General features: G+C 40.9%; 1 protein-coding gene across 1 annotated transcript; it reads left to right on the top strand.

Annotated features, from left to right (window-relative positions):
• The first annotated feature begins 322 nt into the window (after positions 1 to 322).
• LOC134336504 (urotensin-2 receptor) lies at positions 323 to 24,104 on the top strand. The gene is made up of 2 exons (XM_063030775.1): positions 323 to 1,789; positions 22,627 to 24,104. Exon 1 carries the CDS (start codon positions 683 to 685, stop codon positions 1,787 to 1,789), a length of 1,107 nt encoding a protein of 368 aa, XP_062886845.1. The 5' UTR covers positions 323 to 682; the 3' UTR covers positions 22,627 to 24,104.
• Positions 24,105 to 24,656: the final 552 nt, after the last annotated feature.

The raw sequence follows: 24,656 nt of genomic DNA, 5'->3' as shown, positions 1-24,656 counted from the left end.
ATTTATTATGATCCAAAGAATTTATCTCCAAATAACGGTAAAACAGCGGTACAAGTAACATCAGGCATCGGAAATGTTTTAACAGGTTTGAGTGATACGCAAGAATTTCCAAGTTTGCTTCTTGGAATTTCCTTTCTGCTTTTCACATTATTAAATCTCCTATCGGAATAGACAGAGCTGCAATGTGCGTGCGGTACGCCCATACACACACGTTGCCGCTTCTTCTCGATTACTATTGACTGGAAACAGCGAACGCAAGTAACAAATGAAAAGCACCGCTCCGGTAGTTGGCGTTTGAAAAAAAAAGAGGGGAAACGAAAGTCCGCGTCATCAACGACATAAATAAGCGATCATTGGGGCAAGGGGGAAATCTCATCAGGCAGCCCGTGGGAGCCGGCAACCGGGTACCCGTGCCCGTTCCACTGGTCAGCGCTGGCACTGACTCACTGGTCCTCGGCCAAAGAATCACGCAGCCCAGAGAAGCATCCCCAAGTCTCCGTGGACCCATGAGCCCCGTTCTCGACCAGTCTGCAGGAAGCTTTGCGTCTGACTGAAGGTTTATCCAATGTTGCTTTATCGAGAGAAAAAAATAAACTTTTTTGCGCAAAAGAAGAAACTTTAAAAGAGTTTAAGGTGATTTCTTGTAACCGCTGAGATTACAGTGGAGCTGAATTTTACGGAGATGGCCAGCGGCCCCGGTGCCCCCGAGTGGAACAACAGTACCGACTCCACCAACGTGTCAACCACGGAGCGAATGCCAGCAACAGATTCAATGGAAGAGCTGGTGGTGACCTGTTCCATTGGGACCGTCCTATCCCTCATGTTCATCGTCGGTGTGACAGGGAACATCTACACGCTGGTGGTGATGTTTCACTCGATAAGGTCGACCGCCTCAATGTACATCTACATCATCAACCTGGCGCTGGCCGACCTGCTCTACCTCTCCACCATCCCTTTCATCGTCTCCACTTACTTCTTGAAAGGTTGGTACTTCGGGGACATTGGCTGCCGGATCCTGTTCAGTGTTGACTTTCTAACCATGCATGCCAGCATTTTCACGCTGACTGTGATGAGCACGGAGCGTTACCTAGCCGTGGTGAAACCCCTGGACACGGTCAAGAGATCGAAAAGTTACAGGAAGGCCATTGCCGTGGTGATCTGGCTCGCCTCCTTGCTGCTGGCCCTGCCCATGATCATTACCATCAGGCTGATGCGGACCCGAGGCAAAAATATCTGCTCCTCCACCTGGAGCAAGCATGCCTATGGGATCTACCTTAGCGTCTTGTTCACCACTAGCATCCTGGCTCCCGGGATAATCATTGGGTATTTGTATATTCGGTTAGCCAGGACTTACTGGGTATCCCAGGTGACCACTTTTAATGACAAACAAACAAGGCGCTCGCCCAACCAGAAGGTCCTCTACATGATCTTTGCCATCGTCCTGCTCTTCTGGGCTTGCTTCTTGCCCTTCTGGGTGTGGCAAATGATCGGCCACTATCAGCCCCCTCGCTCCCTGATGCAGAAGACAAAGAGCCACATCAATTACCTGATGACCTGCTTGACCTATAGCAACAGCTGCATCAACCCATTCCTCTACACGCTGCTGACCAAGAACTATAAGGAGTACCTGGGCAACCAGCATCGCAGTTTCAGCAGTAGTGGCTCCTTTCACGGGAGAAGCCATCGATTCCAGCGCTCTTGCCGCCGCTCGCTTTCCACCAGCAGCCAGCAGAACACCGAATCCATGACTCTCAGCCAGATTTCCGGATCAAACAGTAACTGCATCTAGGTAAGGGCGCAAGAGCGGCTTACATCTCGGAGATCGGACACCCGCTGCACCCCTTCTCCTTCCAACCAATATCTACCATGTCCTGCAGTCGTTCAAATATACATTGCACACTTTGCAGTTCAATGCATTCGATTAACTGTTCCTGAAGGACCACTTAATCTATTTGAGTCTGTGGGAATCAATTTCCCCCCGAGGCTATTTTAACGGGAAAGGAAGTATGTTCATAATTCACTTGCTTGCTCCTAATTTGGAATCCCTATTCCATTGCTGGGACAGGTACAGACCCGAACTAGCTTTAATATGAAATTACAGCTTTGGAATCACGATATGGGAATATGACCATCGCCGTCCAGTACACAATGTATAATTCTCATTTCCAGAATAAATATGTTTACGTCAATAAAACTTTGGCTAAAATACTTTTAAGTTGCAATAATTTAATTGCAGTAAATGAGAGTGGGTAAGGTTCAGAATAATTCAAACATAATTAAAATACTCAGTATTAGCATAATGCTGTGATCATTCAGTTTTTAATTGATATATGCCAACATAAAGAGTTAAGAAAACAATAAGCTCTGACCAAAAGTGAAAAATGCCAATTTTGGGGGATACATAAATAGTAGGAAATCAAATCATAACCAATTTCAGCATTGGAATTTGGGATGATTCTATGGGTAATTAGGGGACTAGTGTAATTAGGACCTATCAGTTAATAAACCTAATAAATTTATGGACCAGCACATAGCTATTGAGTCTTTCCACTAGATTTAGCATGATCTCTTATGTCTGCAGTATTCCCATATACAGTATAAATCCAAAATTTTTAGTAATTTGAGTTTTTTAGAACAATATGCATTAGTAAATTGATTTATCTAGCTTCATATGAGCTATTATAACACCAAGCGTAGACAATTTGAATGAATGCAACAACAATTAAACAGGTGAACAAACCAAGTAAACTTAAAATAACAACTTACCTTTAGCATCTTTTAAAACAATCTGGAGCTATTTAGTAAGGTTTGTCAATTGTTTATTCACCAACAACTGACTGAGGTGAATAAGCAACAAGAATAATACTAGGTTTATGAAATTGAATTGTAATTACGTGGAGTATCCAAAAGTACACGAGAGTCCAAACAGTATGTTGATAAATATTCAGAAATGCTGTGTTATTAGTAATAGTTTTCAATTCAGCAGTAAAACAATATAATAATTTTTGCTTTGATTTTATAAAACAAGATAAATTCCACGCTATTTTTGCATATTCCAGAAGAGTAGTTAAACTGCAGAACAAATCGATCTGTATGTAAAGTTACTGTGGAAAGAAGATGTATTGTTACCTATTTCATGAATCCAACATATACCTAAATATAGACTAAAATCAACAGGCTACATGACAAATGGCCAAAACTACTGGAAAAATAATCAGTTGTAGAAATCTCATCTCAGGGCTACCTTTCCCAAATCAAGTAACTCACCAAATACAGCAAAACTATTAGTAAATATAGTGACTTGGGTTAATTAACAGTAATTAAAAATTAGTGACTTGGGTTAATTAACAGCAATCTAATTTGTGCTTACAGTTATTATTGACTCCCAACACTATTACTGCATGAATTAATCTATTTCTTATAAACTCCAGCAGTCAGTTTTTCATGCATCAAAATTAAGATTAAACTGAATAGGCAATTTAAAAGGAAAGGGTTTCAACTATTCTTCAATAAGATTAATTCCTTTGTTTATTTTTTCTCTCATTCTTAGTCTACAAAATTTCTTTTAGTGTGGTGTTTTTCTCTCCAACTATAAGAAACCCTTAACAGACTTTTAGCCTAAATATAAAACACCAGTCTTTGGACTTTTATTTGAAAAAACATAGATGAAGAGTAAATTTAATGCCCAGCACAGAGGAAAATTTGAAAATCTCATGTAAGGAACCGTGGTTTTATTCTTGTTTAACCAAGGTAATCAAAGGTTTTATTGAGGAAAAAAAACTAATGGTACAGTAGAACACAATCAACAAAACTCTATTAAAATAATTCAGAATAGTACAGGGGAAAATATTTAAGATTTACCTATTATTGAGTACAGTGATACTTAGAAGACAAAATTTGAAGTGGTAAGTCTATCGGTGATAGATCATAAATGAAACATTGAAAATAATTTTAGTTAATTACATCAATGAGCAACTTTACTGTTGTAAGGATGGAAATATAGCAAATTATTTGCCCACCTGTTGGAAACGTTTTTTATTCCTAATACCTAGCGAGTTCATTGTATAGGTCCATAAATTCTACTACAAAGACATCAAAATCTTTTCAACCAATATGCATTGAAATATCCAAAAGACCGATTTTTTTTTCCTTTAATAATGCTTGAATAAATAAGAAAATTTGAAACTAAATTGGAACAGAAGTCCATTGAACCTAATCAGGCAAGGGTTTTCTTGTACTGTATGTTAATATCAATTTTTGGTTTTCCATATTAGGTGTAGGTAAAGAAGATATATGGTCAGTTTTACTCTTCAGTGAAATTTTACAATTATTTAATATTGACAACTATTTAATAATGGACAATAAACATCATTTCCTCCTATTACATTGCTTCTGCTGCAATTAGAGACAGAATGAAGTAATTTTTTTTTATGCCAGACTGCTTAGGAGATTTGTAATTAATTTCTTACACAATAAGTATTTTGGGGAAAATCAGTTGACCAGAGATGGCTGCCATGAATTTGTAGAAGATAACTTATATCTAAGGAATCTAGTTGACCATTTTTGAGGAATTAAATAACACAAAAGATAAGGGAGAGTTAATGGATGTTATTTATATGGACTATCAAAATGACCTTAGTTAAGTTTCAATATAAAATACTATGAGTAAAAAAAAGGACATGAGACAATTTATTAGATTAGTTATGGAAAATATTAAGAGGAGACAGAGTTTAGCGATAATAGGTATTTTGCGAAGTTGGCCAAATATGATTGGTAATATCTCCTCAGGATTTCTACTAGGGCCTCAGTTTTTCACGTGAATAACTAATCACTAAAATGAAGCAGTAGAAAGCTGTATCATCTAAGCTTGCTTACATACATTTATGTCAAATTGTAAAGTTTATGTCTCATCAGAGAATTCAAATCTCTGGTCCATGTCTGGACCACGGCTGTGTTGCTATTTCATCTCTACTCACCACAATTAAACCCAAACTATGTATTAGTCAGGCAAGTAATCTTAAATCACTTCTGATGATTAAGGGTAATGTGGTTGGGGGTTAATTTGCTACTTTGGAAATATTCCATTTTTGTAAGAGGAGCAGACATAAGAAAACTGGGGAGACCATAGTTCTGCAACTGTGAAATTCTAGATCAGCATTAGCATACTCATCAAATTAATGTTTGATGTCAGAAACTATTCATGCAAAATCATTCACATTTGCCCAAAATCACATAGACATGAAAAGCAGTTTCCAGTGACCTGCTGAGGAAATCTAACAATGATCGGCGATCATGCAAATTTCACACAGACGGCAGGATTAAAGCAGGATCCCTGGTGCAAAGAGGCAAAAAGTTTGAAGGAAATCTGGAAATCTCACTAGCAAAAGTTTGTGCAGCCAGGACATCAGTGAATTCTAAATTCTAGATTGATAGACTTTAATTCAGCAAAGGTATTAAGGATTATCTAATCGTGTCATTGGAACTGATATACAGGTCAGTTATGGTCTAACTAAAATGGTGGAATATGTTTAAGGGTCTGGTACTGCAGCTCTGTTTCTGCACTCATCCAGTTCATAAATCTATTGATGCATTGTTAGTATAATTGGATTTTGTTCCTCCAAATGACTTGACAATCTTTAAGCAGCTATTTCTTCTCACTACATACTGTAGGTTATAAAGACATAGTATACATGAAATGGCCACTCTCCAATTTTGGCTCACTCTCAATCTTCTAATTGTTTATGGCGTTTTATCACACAATCTAGGGGTAAAGTACTACGGTGTTTAAATCATGGGGCTGACAGCCAGACATCTGAGTGATTGACTGAGGGTCATGAGTTCAAACCAAACTGTTGCCATTGGAAAACTTAAAATCAATTAATTAAATCTGAGAGTTTGTGAATCACAAACAAGAATGTTCTTCTCAACAGCTTCCAAGAAAGTATTGGATTGTTGTTCAGCTCCATACATGGCTCCAAACCTGTAGCAATGTGATTAACTCTTACCTGTGTCTTCAATTCAAAAATATTGAGGGAGGGGCAATAAATGGCTCATATTGACAACAATAGCTGCATCTTATAATTAGTCCTGTCAGTAAGGTTATCAGTTGTTCTGGACTACTTCTATTACTGTCATACAGCAGGGGCTAGGAACGGACCCAAGTGCAAGACACAGACACTGAAGTACTAGGGACAGGACTAGGATACAGGGTGAGGGCAAGGACATGGACACGAAAACCGGGAACCCAGAACAGGACTGGACAAGAGAGCTAGGAGCCCGGGCTTGGACTCCGAGCCAGAGACCGGACAAGGACCCAGTACCTGGGTCTTGCCTCTGGCTCGGACTCCAGAACTAGGCAAGGACGAGGCTTGGCTGGCAGGCAGGACAAAGCTGGAGTCTTCAGGCTTGAGGCTAGAGACTAGAGGCGAGGCTTGGCAGGAGGCAGGAGGCTGGAGTCTTCAGACTTGAGGCTAGAGATGAGGCGAGGCTTGGCAGGAGGCAGGAAGTTGGAGTCTTCAGGCTTGAGGCTAGAGACTAGAGACTCGAGGCGAGGCTTGGCAGGAGGCTGGAGACTGCAGGTTTGAGGCTAAAGGCTAGAGACTTGAGGCGAGGCTTGGCAGGAGGCAGGAGGCTGGAGTCTTCAGGCTTGGGGCTAGAGACTTGAGGCGAGGCTTGGCAGGAGGCTAGAGGCTGGAGACTTGAGGCGAGGCTTGGCAGGAGGCAGGAGGCTGGAGTCTTCAGGCTTGAGGCTAGAGACTTGAGGCGAGGCTTGGCAGGAGGCTAGAGGTTGGAGACGAGGCGAGGCTTGGCAGGTCGCAGGAGGCTGGAGTCTTCACGCTTGAGGCTAGAGGCTGGAGACTTGAGGCGAGGCTTGGCAGGAGGCAGGAGGCTGGAGTCTTCAGGCTTGAGGCTAGAGGCTGGAGACTTGAGGCGAGGCTTGGCAGGAGGCAGGAGGCTGGACTCTTCAGGCTTGAGGCTAGAGGCTAGAGACTTGAGGTGAGGCTTGGCAGGAGGCAGGAAGCTGGAGTCTTCAGGCTTGAGGCTAGAGGCTCCTCCTGGACAGGGCGCAGTACTCCCGGGCAGGGCGCGGATCACCACCCGACAGAGGCAATGGACAGGAAGGGACAGAACCAACTGCAGGTATCGGCAATATGACCTGGCTTACCCGATGGAGGCAAGGGACAGGAAGGGACAGAACCAACCGCAGGTAACGGCAAGACGGCCTGGCTTACCTGGGCAGAGGCAAAGGACAGGAAGGGAGCTAGCTACAGGGTGGCTCCAGGACAAGACTGCAGGCGAGACGAGGCGAGAGTTACCAGCAAGACTAGGCAAGGCTTCAGGCAATGCAAGGCGAGAAGAGAACTTCAGGTGAGGCGAGAGTTACCGGCAAGACAAGGCAAGGCTTCTGGCAAAGCAAGTCGAGATGAGAACTTCAGGCGAGGCAAGAGTTACTGGCAAGACAAGGCAGGGCTTCAGGCGAGGAAGCAGAAGGCAGAGGAAGGGATATAAGGAGTAAGGACAAGAACAATCCAGCACACACGCCCTGGTCTTTGAAGGTATTTATGCAGCCAGCCCCAACGAGCATCAGCTGCCTCAATTAGAGCTCAACAAGAACAGAAACAGGGTAGACAGGAAAACCTGGAGTGAGGGTCGATGGACCGGACTGTGAACCTGAATACGGACTTCACGGACCGGACCATGACAATTACAGGTTCATACTTACTGAGTAGAAGATTGAGACTGTGTAAATAAATGGGACAATGGTTTTAATTTGTATTTTACTGTGCATTTTTAATTGTTTTCAAAATTTGATCTCAATATACTATTAGTCACTGGTGCATGCCAACTGTAAGTCCATCTGGTGTATTGTAATAAAATCAAATAATTAAATTAACAGCAGAAATGCAGACCATTGGGAATGTGTGAATGTCAGAATAAGATTAAGAATCAAAGGCAATATTTGTTTTTTTATGATGAATTTTGAGAGATTCTATTTATCAGCAACATTAACTCATATTTCAAGTCAGATATGTACATAATTGAGAGGCAAATGCAACAAATAAATGATAAATGAAATTTGAAGAGATGAACACTTGTTTAATTGAGAAGATCTGACAAGATAGTTCCGAAGTGATAGGATAATAAAAGGTAATTTGCATTAGAATCTAATGGTCTCTATTTTAGTAAAGTCACCTCTCTTATAGAACACCATCCTTCTGTAAAGTAGTTGAAAGGTCATGACAAAAAGGTCTCTGTCTTTTCAAAATATTTATTTTCATGAAAATGGGGGGAAGAAGGCCAACCCATATAAGTATTGTCTTGGAAAATGAGTGCTGATAGAGTGAATAAGGGTAATTTTATTATGATTTGTAATAGTTTGTGATCAGTGTGTCTTCATGCATTATGAAAATATGCAGGGAGTGAATAACTGTATTTTAAATTAATTGCTCTTTTAGGGGCCTATTGTTTATCCTTGCAAATCAGGATTTGTGGTTATGAGATTTAGCTTTAATTCAAGTAGTGAAATGAAGCAAAACTACCAGAAATATTCAGCATTTGTGGTGGGGAAATGCTTCCAATTAATGACCTTAAATCAAAGAAAACTTAACAGACAAAAAATGTTTTGAGTTGCAGAAAAGAATGGGGGGAAGTTAGGGCAGAGGTGACGGTGAGTGTTAGCAGGGTGGATATAGAATAAGCAAAAATGGACAGAGAGACGGTAGGAGAGATGGAATAACAAACATGGAAGTGGATTCCGCTGAAAGAAGCTGGTAAATCATATAATGTATATCTGCAGGAAGATTAAATTTAAAGAGACAAATGAAATCTCAGATTACTGGAAGAGGTGAGAAAAAAGAATAAACGCCAGAAATTTGAAGTAAAAATTTCGATTCTTTGCTGTCGAAAAGGCTGTAATGTGCCTAATCAGGAGATAAAATGGAGTTTCTTAACCTTACTGCTTCAAAGTAAGAGGACAAAGATGGGTTAAAGTAGAAATAGGATAGTAAACTAAAGTGGTCATGGTTACATTTTCAGAGTAAATGGAATTCTTTTGCAACATCTGAACATTTGGGATATCAGTCTGTGGAATTTGCTAAGGCACAGCATATTTACAGTGCCAGTGAGTGCAGTCTACTAAAGATAAGCATCATAGAGTAAGAGGGGTGATTTAATTTAAGATATTTATTTGTTTTATTTAATTTATTTACTAGATTTTATTAATTTTGTAGTTTTTACTTGCAAAAGTGAAGAAGTTGTATAAAGTGATAAACATGTAGCCTGTCATGTGGAACTGGTTGAAGTCGGTCATATTGGATAATGAAAGACAATAGGTCAAGAAAAGGCTCAGCCCTACTTGTTTTGGCATTATTAATATTTGTTTATTATTGTCAAATGTACAAAAATATAGTGAAAAGTTTGTCTTGCATATTGATCATGCAGAGCAAAACATGACACAGAGCATTGAGCTAGAATAAGGTAAAATGATAACAATGCAGTATAAAGTGTAAAATCCACCATAAAATTGCAGTGTAGGTAAATGATGAACTATAAGATCATGAACTGTAAGGCTTTATAAGGCACTGGTGAAGCCTCACCTTGAGTATTGTGAACAGCTTTGGGCTCCTTATCTAAGAAAAGACGTGCTAGACTTCGAGAGGTTTCCAAGGAGGTTCACAAGGATGATTCTGGGAATGAAAGGGTTATCATACACAGAATACTTGATGGCTCTGGGCCTGTACTTGTTGGAATTTAGCAGGATGAGGGGGATCTCACTGAAACCACTTGAATGTTGAAAGGATGTTTCCCATGGGTGGGGAGTCTAGGACAAGAGGGCACGGCTTCAGGATAGAGGGACATCCAGTTAAAAGAGAGATGTGGAGAAACCTTTTTAGCCAGAGGGTGGTGAATTTGCAGAATTTGTTACCACAGGTAGCTCTGGAGGCCAGGACATTGGGTGTACTTAAGGCAGAGATTGATAGGCTGTTGCTTGGACACGACATCAAGGGTTATGAGGAGAAGCCCAGGGCTGAAGAGGGGAAAAAGGGATCAGCCATGATTGAATGGCAGAGCAGACTCGATGGGCCAGATGGTTTAATTCGGCTTCTATACCTTATGGTCTTATGGTTTTATAATGAGGTAGATTGTGAGGCCAAGAGTCCATCTTATCATACAAGAGGTCCATTCAAGTATCTTATAATAGCGGGATAGAAACAATCCTTGAGCCTGGTGGTACATGCTTTTAGGCTTATGTTTCTCCTTCTTCGTGGGAGAGAGGAGAAGAAAAAATATTCAGGGTGGCTAGGGTCGTTGATTATGCTGGACATAGGGAGGGGAGGATAGTTCCCATGATGTACTGAGCTCTGTCCACAACTCTCAAGTTTCTTGACATGCCAAGCCATTTTGCATCAATTACAGTTGAACAGACATGGCAGAGCAGATGATGTGTGGCTGCTGCGGTTGTTTGGGGCTAAAGAAAACCATGCTCATCTATGGCAATGACATTTGTAGTAAATCTCTGCAGCATGGGGAACTTCAGCTCAGACTGGAGATTGAATTCAAGATGTCAGCATTGCATAGTATCATGGAGACAGTGATTATCTGCATACTTAATTCCAGGTGGCTGCAACACCTTTTAGATTAAGTATTGCAGAACTAGTCAGTCCAGAGGGACAGTAAGGAATAACTACAAATCAACCCATCATGGAAAACCAGAAGTTGGCTGGAAGATTCATTGCACTTGTCCAACAGATTGACCCATCTTGCAGCCTGTGTGAACGAAAGCAGAATGGATATACAAGAATGGAGTACACAAAATAAGAGATCAAGACAGAGCAGGTAGAAAGACAAAATAAATTAATTAATAGCACACATAGAAATAACTTGTACAATCCAACAACTGTTATGGAAACATGGTTGCAAAATAACCAATTTTATGAATTAAATATTTTAGAAGAGATGTGGAAAATGGAAACTGAGAAGTAGTTTTATATTGTTACTTATACATCCCCATATTCAAGGATATATAGAAAACAGTACAAAGGAAAAAATGGAGCACAATCAGTTTGATTGAAGCTAAAAAATACATGGGGTATAAAATAATGGAGAGAGCTGTACGTAAGCACTTAGACAATAGCGGTAATGTGTGGCATACAGTAGTTCACATCATATTCCTTACAACTTTGAAGTGAGCCATTTCAGCCCTTCAAATCAATTTCTGCCCATAAGGTTTACGTTGGCCAATTTCTCAACTAATTTTCCACCATGTCCTGGTCTCCCCATAATCCCTTCTACTCTCTCCAGGTGCTACTATTAAGGGACAAATAATAGTGGCCGCTTAACTTACCTACCGTATATTTTTGCATTGTGGAAGGTAAATTAGAACAGATGGAGGAAACTCATGCAGTCATAAACTTGGACAGAAGGCGAAGTCAAGATTGAACTTGGGTTGCTGTGCTAGGTATAATAAACAAATAAGTTAAGCATATATGTAAGAAAAGTGAAAGTAATATTGTGAGTTCTCTTAACCTATGTATAGAGTGGGTAAATTAACAGTAATCACGCAGAAAACAAATTTATGGAACGTACTTCAGAATCAGTATTTTTGACGAAGAATCAAGAGATCAGGCTATTTGTTAAATTGTATAATGATAAAGGATTAATTAATATTGTGTATCTTAAAAGACATTAAGAAAAAAGTGATTATAATGTGGAAGAATTTGTGTATAAAGATTGAAAGTGATTTAGTTAATTCCAAAACAGAATCTAAAATCTAATCAATGGCCACTATATAGTATGTTGTGTAACTTGATTGTAGTAGATTGAGAAACTACATTAAAAGGCAAGACTAATACTCAAATTATTAATACAATAATTCATACTAAATATATATTCCTTTATAGAATAAAAGAAGTGGTCCATCCAGTAGCAAGAGAAAATAAAGAGAGTATCAAGCAAATAAAAACTCTAAAATGAAACACAAAAAAAAGTAGTAAGCCCAAGGATTAAGAAAATTTCAGAATGCAGCAAAGCACCATCAAGAAGTTGAGGGAAAATCAAATTTAAAAATAAGCTATCTAGCAAGAAACATTAAGAAGACTGCAAAGCATACTTAAATATGTAAAAAATAACTATTAGCGAAAGGAGAATCCCTTGCAAACTGAGAATGGAGAAACATAATATATAGGGAAAGGGAAGAATGACAGAGAAATTAAACAAGCATTCATCCAGAAAATGTGGAGAACAATAGATAGAATGAAGAGCTAAAGAATATACTAATGGCTCAAGAAGTAATGTTAGAGAATGTAATAGATTGAAAGCCTATAAATAGTCAGATCTGATGACCTGCACACCAAGAAGAGATGGCAGTTGTATTTGCTGACATTTCACAGATTTGGGAGTGTTTTGCATAGATTGGAGGGTGCAAAAACTACTGCGTGCTAATTAAGAATAGAGGAAGAGGGAAAATGGGATGTTGTAGAGCAGTAGGGAAAATGCTAGAATTTATAATTAACAAATCTGTATCAGTGCACTTAAATTAATAAAAGGAATGAACAAAGTCAGTATAGGTTTGTGTAAGGGAAATATGTATGACATATTTGTCAGAGTTTGGAAATTGTAACTAAGAGAGTAGATAAGAAGAGTGAATAGATGTGGTTTATTTGACCACTCAGACAGACTTCAATTAAGTGCCAGACAAGACATATTTAAGACAGAGATCAAAGGGCTAGGGAGTTAGTGCAGGAAAGCAACACTGAAGTAAAAGATCAGAGGTGATCTTATTGAATTATGGAGCAGTTGTGAGGGGCCAAATGCCCTAATTCTGCATCTATTTTTGTATGTTCTAACCTTTCCCCTAAAATGGAGATAATGAATTTTAGACTGACAAGGTGAATGAGAACAGGATGGAAATTGGCAGTGAAGATGATGAAGCTTAAGAGAATTGTTTGACAACAGGAAGTGGTGGTGGCAATTCATTCAACAAACAATGAACAAAAGGAGACCGAGTGACCTACGTAGACTGGAAGTACGGAATGTTCCATCTATCCTTCTAAGAAAATGACACATCTTAGGTTTATAAGGATGCATCAAACTATTGTTTGACATTGTTGGAGTGGGCCAGTGTTAGAATAGGAGGCTTTGACTTAGCAGGCTCCAGCAAGCACAGGCAGGGACTAAGGGTGCTTTTGACTCATTTGTTATCACTTGTTTTTGATTGTAGAACCTAGGTTTGAGAAGTTAGAGCCAAAGGTATAGTGAGTGAGGTGAGAAGGGACTGGGTAAGTAACTAAGAAGTGAGAGTGAAACTCAAAGGTTTCAGTGAGAAGGCAGGTCGGCTTCTTTTTGTTATCTGTAAGTCCCTAATTCTTGATTCATGGTAGTTCTTAATTCTTGGGTTTCATTTTAGGATGGTAGTTGGAGCAGTGGAATGCTACTCTTGTAAGATGTGGGATTTCAGGGTGCCTAACGTTCTCCCTGATGATTACATTGTGGAAAGTGCACCCAACTTCAGGTCCTAACAGACAAGATCAATAAGCTGGAGCTGGAGCTGGATGTACTGAGGACCATCCGGGAGGCTGACAACCTGACAGATGGAACTTTAGCTGAGGTGGGCACGCCCAGCCTGCAGGCTTTCAGATATTCGACGGGTGAGCACCAGGAGAAGTAAGGCAAACAAGCAGTCAGTGCAGGGTTCCCCTTGGATACTGCTAGAGGGGATGATGACTTACCAGCGCACAGCAGCAGCAGCCAGGCCTGTAACACTGTGTCAGGCTCTGAGGCCTAGCAGGGAAGTGTAATAAAGTCAGGCAGAGTGATAGGGGAACATACAGGAGATTCTGTAGCTGTGACAGATTTATGAGCATTGGGAGAGCCTGCATAGCTTTATGTCATGTCTTGTTAAGTTCATTGAGTTTTTGATGATGTGATCAGAGTGATGGATGAAGATATAGCTTTGGATGTTGTTTTAATGGATTTTACAAGGTGTTTGATAAGGTCCTTCATGGGAGGCTTATCCTGAAGATTAAATTTCTGCCCAATTACCATCAGCATATAATCTGTAGCACCAGAGATTATACACTACATCACTGCTATACTATGATTAGGGATACTTACTGCTCCATGTCTAGACTGCATTTCAGAAAATCTGGTCACTTGGCTGTCCTTATACTTCCTACATTCAGGCAGAGGCTAAAGAGCAGGGCTCTGGAGATAAGAACAGCAAAGAGATGGTTGCAGGAGGCAGAGGAACGGCTACAGGATGGCTTCGAGTCATTGGATTGGGCCGTGTTCATGGACTCATCAGAGCATCTGAATGAATACACCACAGATGTTACAGACTTTACTAAAGCTGTCATTGTCAAGTGTACCTCCACAAAATCACTCTGCCTTTCCTGACCAGAAGCTCTAGATCAGCTGAGAGATCCACAATCTGCCGAGGTCCAGATCAATGGCATTCAGGTCTGGCGACCAATTAAGGTAAAAGAGGCCTAGGTATGATTTCCAGAAAGCCATCTCACGTGTGAAGTGGCAATTCTGGACCAAACTGGGGGATGCTCAGCAGGGCTGTTGTGAAACCAGATGACATAGGTGACAAAAATGTTTCACTCCCAGATGATCTCAATGCCCTCTATGCTCGCTTTGACAACCAAAACGTGAAGAAATCTTCACGAAATCCCACAGCTCCTGATGACCCTGTGATTGCAGTTTTGGAGGCCGATGAGAGAGTATCCTTCTGGAGGGTGATCCCATGGAAAGAATTCAGCCCAGATGGGGTACCTTGCCAAGTACTAAGAACTGTGCTGATCAACTGGCTGGAGTGTTCAGTGATATCTTTCACCTCTCACTTTGGCAATCTGAGGTACCCTCCTGCTTTAAGTAGGCTTCAATTATACATGGTAACTTGCCACAATGACTATTGCCCAGTAGCACTTACAGTATATTCACTGTGATGAAGTGCTTTGAGAGGATGGCGATGAAACATATCAACTCCTACCTGAGAAGCGACTTGGATCTGCTTCAATTTCCCTGCCGGTGCAACAGATCCAGAGTAGATGGCAGTTCATTGGCTCTTCATTCATCCGTGGATATCGGGACAGCAAAGAAGCATACGTCAGGATGCTCTTCATTGACTACAGCTTGGCATTCAACGCTATCATCCCCTCAGAACTAATCAGTAGCTTCAAGACCTTGGCCTCAATACCCCCTTGTGCAATTGGATCTTTCCAGTCAGTTGGGATTGGCAACAACAGTGCTTCCACAGTCTCTATCAGCGCAGGAGCGCTATCGGACTGTAACAACCTCTCACTAATGCCAGCAAGACCAAGGAGCAGATTACTGACTTTAGGAGGAGGAAACTGGAGGTCCATAAGCCAATCTGCATCAGGGGATCAGTGGTGGAGAGGATCAGCAACTTTAACTTCCTCTGTGTTATCAATTCAGAGGATCTGTCCTGGGCCCAGCACGGAAGTGCAATTATGAGGAAAACACAGCAGCGCCTCTACTTCCTTAGAAGTATGAGAAATTCGGCATGACATCTAAAACCTGACAAAATTCTGCCAGCTGTGTGGTGGAGAATTTAGTGATTGTTTGCATCACGGCTTAGTATGGAAACACAATGCCCTTTAATGGAAAATGTAATGGATATGGCCCAGTCCATTATGTAAAAGTTCTCCCCACCATTGAGTACATTATGGCTGTGAAGTTAAGCACAGATCCAATTCCATATTTATGTTTACTGACAACACCACTGTCACCGGCTGAATCAAAGATGGTAACAAATCAGTCTATACCAACATGAAGTGCTGTTGCAAGAAAGCAGCATCCATCATCAAGAACCCCCACCACCCAGGTCATGCTCCATTCTCACCACTGCCATCAGAAAGAAAGTACAGGAGCCTCCGGACCTACACCACCAGGTTCAAGAACAGTATTCAATATTTCTACCTCTGGAAAATGACACTGTTTTTTCATCTACACCTCTCACAATTTTGTAAATTTCCCATTCATTTCCAACAGTCCAGAGGATTTTTTTCAACCTCTCCCTATAGAACATACACTTTAATCTAGGCAACACACTTAAAAATTGCTGGTGAACGCAGCCGGCCGGGCAGCATCTCTAGGAAGAGGTACAGTCAACGTGCCGGTCCAAGACCCTTCGTCAGGACTAACTGAAAGAGAAGATAGTAAGAGATGTGAAAGTGGGATCTCTTACTATCTCTTCTTTCAGTTAGTCCCGATGAAGGGTCTCAGCCCAAAACGTCGACTGTACCTCTTCCTATAGATGCTGCCTGGCCTGCTGCGTTCACCAGCAATTTTTATGTGTGTTGCAGCTACTACCAGTCTCTGGTTCCTCCCACAAAGCCAATGTCTAATCCAATTTATTGTCTCATCTTGAATGCCAAGGGACTGAACCTTTTTGAACAACAACCCTTGCGGACCTTGTCAAATGCCTTGCTAGGGTCCATGTAGACAACATCCACTGCCTTGCCTTCATCAACTTTCTTGGTAAATTCCTCAAAAAAATCTGTATAATTGGTTAGACATGACCTACCATGCACAAATCCATGCTGACTATCCCTAATCTGTCCATGTCTACCCGAAAAGTCACATATCCAGTCCCTTAGAATACCTTCTGATAACGTTCCCACTACAGATGTCAGGTTCATCAGCTTATAAATTCCTGGTTTGTGTTTAGAACCTTTCTTAAACAGGGGAACAATATTAGCAATCATCCAATCCTATGGTACCTCATCTGAAACAAAAGATGGTTTAAATATCTCCGCTAGGGCTCCTGCAATTTCTACACTTGCCTCCCACAGGGTCCAAGGGAATACCTTGTCACTTTCTGGGGACTTATCCACCCTAATTTACCTCAAGACAGCAACCATCTCCTCCTCTGTAATCTGTATAGGGTTCATGACTTCGCTGCTGCCTTGCCTCACTTCCATCTCCCAAGTCCCCTAAAACACACACAAAATTCTGGAGGAACTCAACAGGCCAGGCAGCATCTAGGAAAAGAATACAGTCGATGTTTCAGGCCGAAAACCTTCAGCAGTTCTGCGAAGTCTCTTCCAGGGATGCCTACCCTGAAGAAGCTTTAATCTTCCCTGCATCTGCAGATTTTCTCTTGTTTGTGATGAGATCTCCCCTATCTCTTTTGGCTCCGTGCATAGATTACCATTCTGATCTTCCAGAGGACCATTTTTGCTCCTTGGAATCCTTTTGCACTTAACATATCTGTAGAATCCCTTCGGATTCTCCTTTAACTTGTCTGCTAGGGCAACCTCATGTCTTGTTTTTAGCCCTCCTTCTTTCTTTCTTAAGGGTTCTCTTGCATTTCTTATACTCCATAAGTACCTCATTTGTTCCTGCCTGTCTATACCTGGAATGCAACCACCTTTTTTTAATGAGTGCCTCAATATCACTTGAAAGCCAAGGTTCCCTAAACCGGTCATTTTTACCTTTTATTCTGACAGGCACATACAAGATCTGTACCCTCCAAATTTCACTTTTGAAGGCCTAGAACTTCTTTGCCAGAAAATACCCTGTCTCAGTCCACACTTGCCAAAACCTTTCTGATACCATCTCAACAGGCCTTTTTCCAATTACAATCTCCAAACACAGACCATAACTATATTTTTCCATATTTACTTTGAAACGAATAGCATTATAATCACTAGGTGCAAAGTGTTCCCCTACACAAACTTCTGTCACCTGCCCTGAATCCTCCCCTAACAGCAGGTGAGGTATTGCACACTCTCTCATTGCGACTTCCATGTACTAATGAAGCAAACTTTCCTGAACACATTTCACAAACTCTATCTGATAGAGTCCTTTAACAGTATGGGAGTCCCAGTCAATATGTGGATGCTAAAATTACCTACAATAACAACCTTATGTTTCATGCCTTACCACCAAGCTGAAGGTCTACTGTGCAGTGGTCCTTACCACCCTCCTTTACACCAGCGAGACCTGGACTGTCTACAGCAGACACACCAAACAGCTCAACCACTTTCACCTGAGCTGTCTCCGCAGACTCCTCCACATCAGGTGGCAGGACAAAGTCCCCGACACGGAAATCCTGGAATGAGCTGGGCTCTGCACCGACTACACCCTCCTGCTGAAAGCCCAAGCCAGGTGGGCTGGACATGTGGTCAGAATGCCAGACAGCCGATTGTCTAAGCAGCTGTTGTACGGAGAACTGTGCCAGGGCAAGCGCTCAGTCGGGGGGCAGAAGAAACGTTACAAAGACTGCCTCAAAGCGTCCCTCAAAGGCCTGGGTGTCGACATCAACACGTGGGAGACGCTTGCCCTCGACCGTCCAGCTTAGCGCAGCAAGATCACCACAGGAGCCCGTGCAGCTGAAGTCAGGTGCATCATCGAGGCGCAACGAAAGCGTGCTGTGCGCAAGGCCCGAGCAGCATCCACTGCCACGACAGCACCCACTCACTTGTGTCCCACATGTGGGTGAGCCTTCAGGGCCGGGATCGGCCTCATCAGTCACCTCTGGACCCACAGCCACCAATCTCCCATTTGACTTTGAAGCCATGGTCATCTTCGACTACGAAGGACGAACAACAACAACATGTTTCTTGCAACAGTCTGCAATCTCTCTACAAACTTATTCCTCTAATTCCTGTGGACTGTTGGGGGGGGTCTATAATTATAGCCCTATTAACATGGTCATACTTTTCTTATTTCTCGGTTCCAACCATAAAGCCTCACTAGCTGAGTTCTTCAGTCTGTCCTGACCAAGCAATGCCATGACATTTTCTTTGAATAGTAACAATACCCTTCCCCTTTAATCCCGCCTGCTCTGTGGCATCTAAAATAAAGGAACCCCAGAAAATTGAGCTGCTAGTCCTGTCCCTCCCGCAGCTAAGTCTCATTAGTGGCTACAATACTACGTTTGTGCAATTCCATGTGTTGATCCATGTCCTAAGCTCATCTGCCTTTCCTGCAGTACATCTTGCATTAAATATTTGCAACACAGAACATTAGTCCCACCATACTCAGCCTTTTGATTCCTCTCTTTGTCTGAGGTCTTAATAACATTTCTCTCCACAATCTCTTCACTATTTGTTCTAGGATGCTGCAACTTCAATTTAACCCCTCACCCCCGTGCAGCACCCATAGCATGCCTTCTTGCTATGATATCTGTTCTTCTCCAGTTCAGGTACAAGCTGTCTGTTCTGTACAGGTCACACCTTCCCTGAAAGAGAGCCAAATGATCCAAAAATCTTATGCCCTCCCTCCTACACCATCCTGAGCCACCCTGTTGAACTGTATGATCTTCCAATTTCTGACCTCATTAGAATGTGGCATGGGTAGCAATCATGAGTTCACAACCCTGGAGGTCCTGTCCTTTAACTTAGTACCTAACTCCCTGAATTAACTTTGCAGAACCTCCTACCTGCTACCATATGTATCTTCCTACCATAGACTTTGGAAGCTTCAAGGACCAACCCCTCCCTGTAGAACATACAATTTAACCTAGGCTACATACTTAAAAATTGCTGTTGAACGCAGCAGACCAGGCAGCATCTATGGGAAGAGGTACAGTCGACGTTTCGGGCCGAGACCCTTCGTAAGGACTAACTGAAAGAAGAGCTAGTAAGAGATTTGAAATTGGGAGAGGGAGGGGGAGATCTGAAATGATAGAAGACAAGAGGAGGAGGGATGAAGCTAAGAGCTGGAAAGTTGATAGGCAAAAGGGATATGAGAGGATCCTGGGACGGGAGGCCTAGGGAGAAAGAAAGGGGGAGGGGGGAAGCCCAGAGGATGGGTAAGGAGTATAGTGAGGGGGGACGGAGGGAGAAAAAGAGAGAGAGGAAAAAAATATATATAATAATAATAAATAAATAACAGATGGGTATGAAGGGGAGGTGGGGTATTAACAGAAGTTAGAGAAGTCAATGTTCATGCCATCAGGTTGGAGGCTACCCAGACGGAATATAAGGTGTTGTTCCTCCAAACTGGTAGTAGCTGGTTGCCTTTCTGACTGACCTGCATGCTGCAGGGATCGGTGCTGGTCTGTTGTTGTTTGTCATCTGTAATAATGATCCTGATGATAATGTGGTTAACTGGATCAGCAAATTTGCAGATGACTCCAAGATAGGGAGTGCAGTGGACAGCAAGGAAGACTATCAGAACTTGCAGCGGGATCTGCACCAGCTGAAAAATGGTCTAAAAAATAGCAGATGGAACTTTATGCAGACAATTGTGAGGATTTGCACTTTGGTATGATCAACCTGGGTATGTCTTACACAGTGAACTGAGGAGTGTGGTAGAAGAAAGGGATCTGGGAATATATGATCATAAATCATTGAACGTGGTGTCACAGATAGATAGGGTCATACAGAAAGCTTATGGCACATTGGCCTCCATAAATCAAAGTACTGAGTACAAGATATGGGAAGTTATGTTGAAGTTGTATAAGATGTTGGTGAGGCCTAATTTGAAGTATTGGGTGCAGTTTTGGTCATTGACCTGCAGGAAAGATGTAAATAAGGTTGAAAGAGTACAGTGAAAATTTACAAGGATGTTGCCTGGACTGGAGGACCTGAGTTATAAGGAAAGATTGAATAGGTTAGGACTTTATTCCTTGGAACGAAGAAGATTGAGGGGAAATTTGATAGAGGTATACAAAATTATGAGAGATATCGACACGTTAAGTGTAGGCTTTTCCTACTGAGATTGGGTGGGACTACAACTGGAAGTCATGGGTTAAGGGTAAAAGGTGAAATGTTTAAGGGGAAGATAAGGGAGAAACTTCTGCAATCAGTGGACCGTGAGAGTGTGGAGTGGGTTGCCAGAACGTGATGCATGTAAGATCGATTTCCATGTTAAGAGGTTTAGATAGGAACGTGAATGGCTGGGCAATGGAGGGGTATGGTCTGGATGCAGGTTGATGGGATTTGGCAGTTTAAATGAATGAACATGGACTAGATGAGCTGAAGATCCCGTTTTCACGATGTACTTTTCTATGACTCTGTGATTCTATGAATCTAAATTATGTAGCAAGGGTTTCAAAACAGTCATTAATAGTGCCAATCAAGTTTTCAATGACTGTGAAGATTGCTTTAATGCTGGTCTTATTCAACTTCACAAAACCTTCGCTGAGCAGTGGATTCCTCTGACTGTAAACTAAAATCATTGAGCCCATGAATTCAAATAATTTACAACTAATATCATTGCCAGCTCGAACAGTGAGGTGAGGCAAAACTGCATGAAAATAGCCATGTAAAAACTTGTGAATTATTTTCTTGAATTATTTATTTCATCAAGAAGTAAATTGAAAGACTGTGGTTTGTACTAAACACAGACATAGGCAAGAAAAAGTAATACAGTTGTTTCGGTCATCTGGAAATATTTCAAGCCAAGAAGTTGTGCCATTTATAGCTTTGTAAGAGATTATCTTAATTTCGTTGTATCTAAATACTATCAACAAATGTTTAACCAAAAGTAATTTCTAGGACAACACAAACAAAGTGTTGGAGGAACTCAACAGGTCAGGCCATTTGAATAAACCGTCAATGCATTGGGCTGAGACCCTTCTTCAGGACCCATTCTAGGAGATATCCACTGGCCCTTGATGCTTTAGTGCTACTTACAGGGCCATTTTGGATCATCTAGGAATTAAATTCTTCCTAAACAAAGCTTTAAAAATTAATTGATGTATAAATCTGCCGATAGTTAATATTAATTCTAGAAATAACTTTTTCAGCCTGGTATGGAAACACCAAATCCTTTGAACGGAAAATCCTATAAGAGTTAGTAGATTCAGCCCAGTACATCACAGGTAAAGCCCTCCATACCAATGAGAACATCTACATGAAACGCTGTCATTGCAAAGCAGTATCCATCATCAGAGATTTCCACCACCCAGGTCATGATCTCTTCTCACTGCTGCTATCAGGTAGAAGGTCCAAGAGCCTCAGGACTCCCACCACCAGGTTCAAGAACAGTTACTACTCCTCAACCACCAAGTTCTTGAATAAAAGGGAGTAACTACACACAGTTGCCCCATCATTGAAATGTTCTCACAACCAATGATCTCACTTTAAGGACTTTTTATCTCATTATCTCTTGTTCTCATTATTTATTGCTTTCATTGATCCTGTTATAGTTACTATTCTAAAGATTTGTTGAGTATCCCACAAGAAAATGAATTTCAAATGAATTGTATATGGTGACACTATGACAATGAATTTACTTTGAACTTTGAACATGATGGAGATAGAGACCGAAATGAGATGGTTCTGATTCCCTTTGAATCATTTGCTGAGATACCTTTTCAAATTGGTGGTTTGGATCACCAATTGTTACAAAGTTCTGTAACAAATACTGAGCAAAACAATTGCCATTCAAACAACATAGTGCTACTTGTTTCTCCTTTTACCCTTCTTCATCAGCATATCCCTTCCTCCCTCGTCTACTTTCCTCGCAGATGTGTCTATGCAATCCACCTCATTCACATCCTAACCACACTCAAAGTTAATCTTGTGTGATTCATTTAGAATTAGTTACAAGGCTTTTTAGTTCACAAAGGAGAATTAGAAAACAGTTATTGGAACAATATATTTCGTACATGTTGATATTCATTGGAATAATGTTATTGTGTTGCAGAGAAAATAATCTACCATCCAATATCAGTAAGAAGAAATCTTGCTTTGACCGTGAGACTGCATCACCTCTTGAAACCTGATCACTGATTTTCCCTCCTGATGCTGAAGGCCCAGTCAGCCATGGTGAAGGAAGCCACTTTCACAGGGATGATATGTGGAAGAATTTGTCGAACAAGAATCCTGGATTGTTTATAGCTTCAAATCTGATCAGAAAAATCTGGTCTGTAATATTGCCATATCCGAAGCTTGTAGGTATCTCGCTTGTTCGTAGTCATTAAAGAGCAAACAGCACTTAGACCTCTTTACATAAGCATGCTGTGTAACAAAATACCTGCTTTCTGTGTTCAAAAAGAAATTAATTAGATTAAAGCCACTGCAAAAGGCAAGTTCCAGTACTGTTAAGAAAAAAAGTATTTTATGCTGACAGTATGCTAGATTAGAAATTCTTTTAGCATGTCTTGGAGCACAGAATATATACAGGGGGAAAATTGTGTGAAGACAAACATTATGATATATTGATGTTATATGTAAAGATTGAATGGGATCAGTGAGACACTGCCAAACAGCCTGCTGATCCAGGCCTTCCCACTGACACTGATTCTAATTCCTGATAAGTCACCGAGGTGATAAGGGCAAGGGAAGCAGAAAGAAGGAATGTATATTGTCAAGGCCCATAGGTGTTGCCATGAAACAGACCAAAGCACTCCTGCATCTTGGTAATATGAAAACAAAATAAGCTAGTCTATCTTGTACAACATCACACAATTCCTTTAAGGATAAATGGACATTGCACAGCAAATGCAGACGCTAGTTTTTCTCTGCATAGTCTAACTGAATGTATAATGCACAACTAAATATTACTACCTGGATATTTATTCTTGATTAGGTGTGCTGAACCTGTGGTATATTGATATTATCAGGTTGTGCATCCCCTCTGAAATTCATTTCCATTGTAGTCAACAGAACTGAAGTTTAAAAGTAAATTTCTATGCAGTATTATGGGTTAACCAACAAGGGATGAATTTACATGACGTAAAGAAGCAGGCGTGAGAGCTGAGAACTGATCTGGATTTAAGAAGGGCATGGATTAGAAACAAAATGCTTAGATCAAGCTATACATGTCAAAGTGATATAGAAACACTGCTAGGAAAAAAAATAAGAAGTTGAGAGGTGATAGGGATGGAAAGAGGCACCCAATGAAGAATGGGATTGACACACTGAAGGCCAGTGACAATGGGAAAGTGAAAAGGAAATGGTCTAACAGAACCACATAACAGAAGATTTACAGAAGGAAAGAATGTGAAGTTGCTGGAGGTTAAAGGAATTATTTTAAATAATTTCTGCACTATAAGCGATATACAGTATAATTTCAAACACAGACTTGGCTGGTGCCATACACAGGTCATTTATTGTGTTTTCACCAAGAAATCAAACTTAGGAATCTTCTCATGGATTGTTTCCTGAACTCTGCATGAGGAATAAAAATCACAACAATTTACAACAACCTAATTTCTGTGATATATCTACAAAGCACAGGAAGGGTGTGATTAATACTTTTTTTCTTCTTTTCAAAATGATAAACAGACAGTATTTATTGCACTTTATATGTGTCCCAATGCTGACTGATGGGAAATAACATTACAGGGCCAGTGCCCTGGACAAAGTATTTTTATTGTGAGAAGGCAAATAGTTATAAGCAAGTAAAATTTAACATATGACATTGATCACAAATGATCCTTCTGTTTGACAAACATATTGCCAACAAGTAATAGTTCTGCCAGCATATGTCTGCATTTTTACTGTGTTCTTTATTATCTGCATGTGCTTCTTTAACTTCCTAATAGTATACATTTCGTATGTGGTCTTGCATTCAGTTACGCTCAGTTAGTGCACAGAAGGCTAAATTTAATATTTAACTGTGAAGACTACTTCTTACATTGAATGTAGCAGAGTGTTAGTGCAAAAGCTACTGAACGCTTCATCCGAGTCCATTATAGAATCTAGCACCAGTTAAAACTGGTCTGTAAGTTT

Source organism: Mobula hypostoma, chromosome 22, assembly GCF_963921235.1.
Source record: "Mobula hypostoma chromosome 22, sMobHyp1.1, whole genome shotgun sequence".
NCBI lineage: Eukaryota > Metazoa > Chordata > Chondrichthyes > Myliobatiformes > Myliobatidae > Mobula > Mobula hypostoma.
This window is presented reverse-complemented; position numbering and strand designations above follow the sequence as displayed.

What these genes read in the sequence shown, in the direction of transcription:
- LOC134336504 (XM_063030775.1), top strand. Translation starts at nt 683, where the DNA reads ATGGCCAGCGGCCCCGGTGCCCCCGAGTGGAACAACAGTACCGACTCC.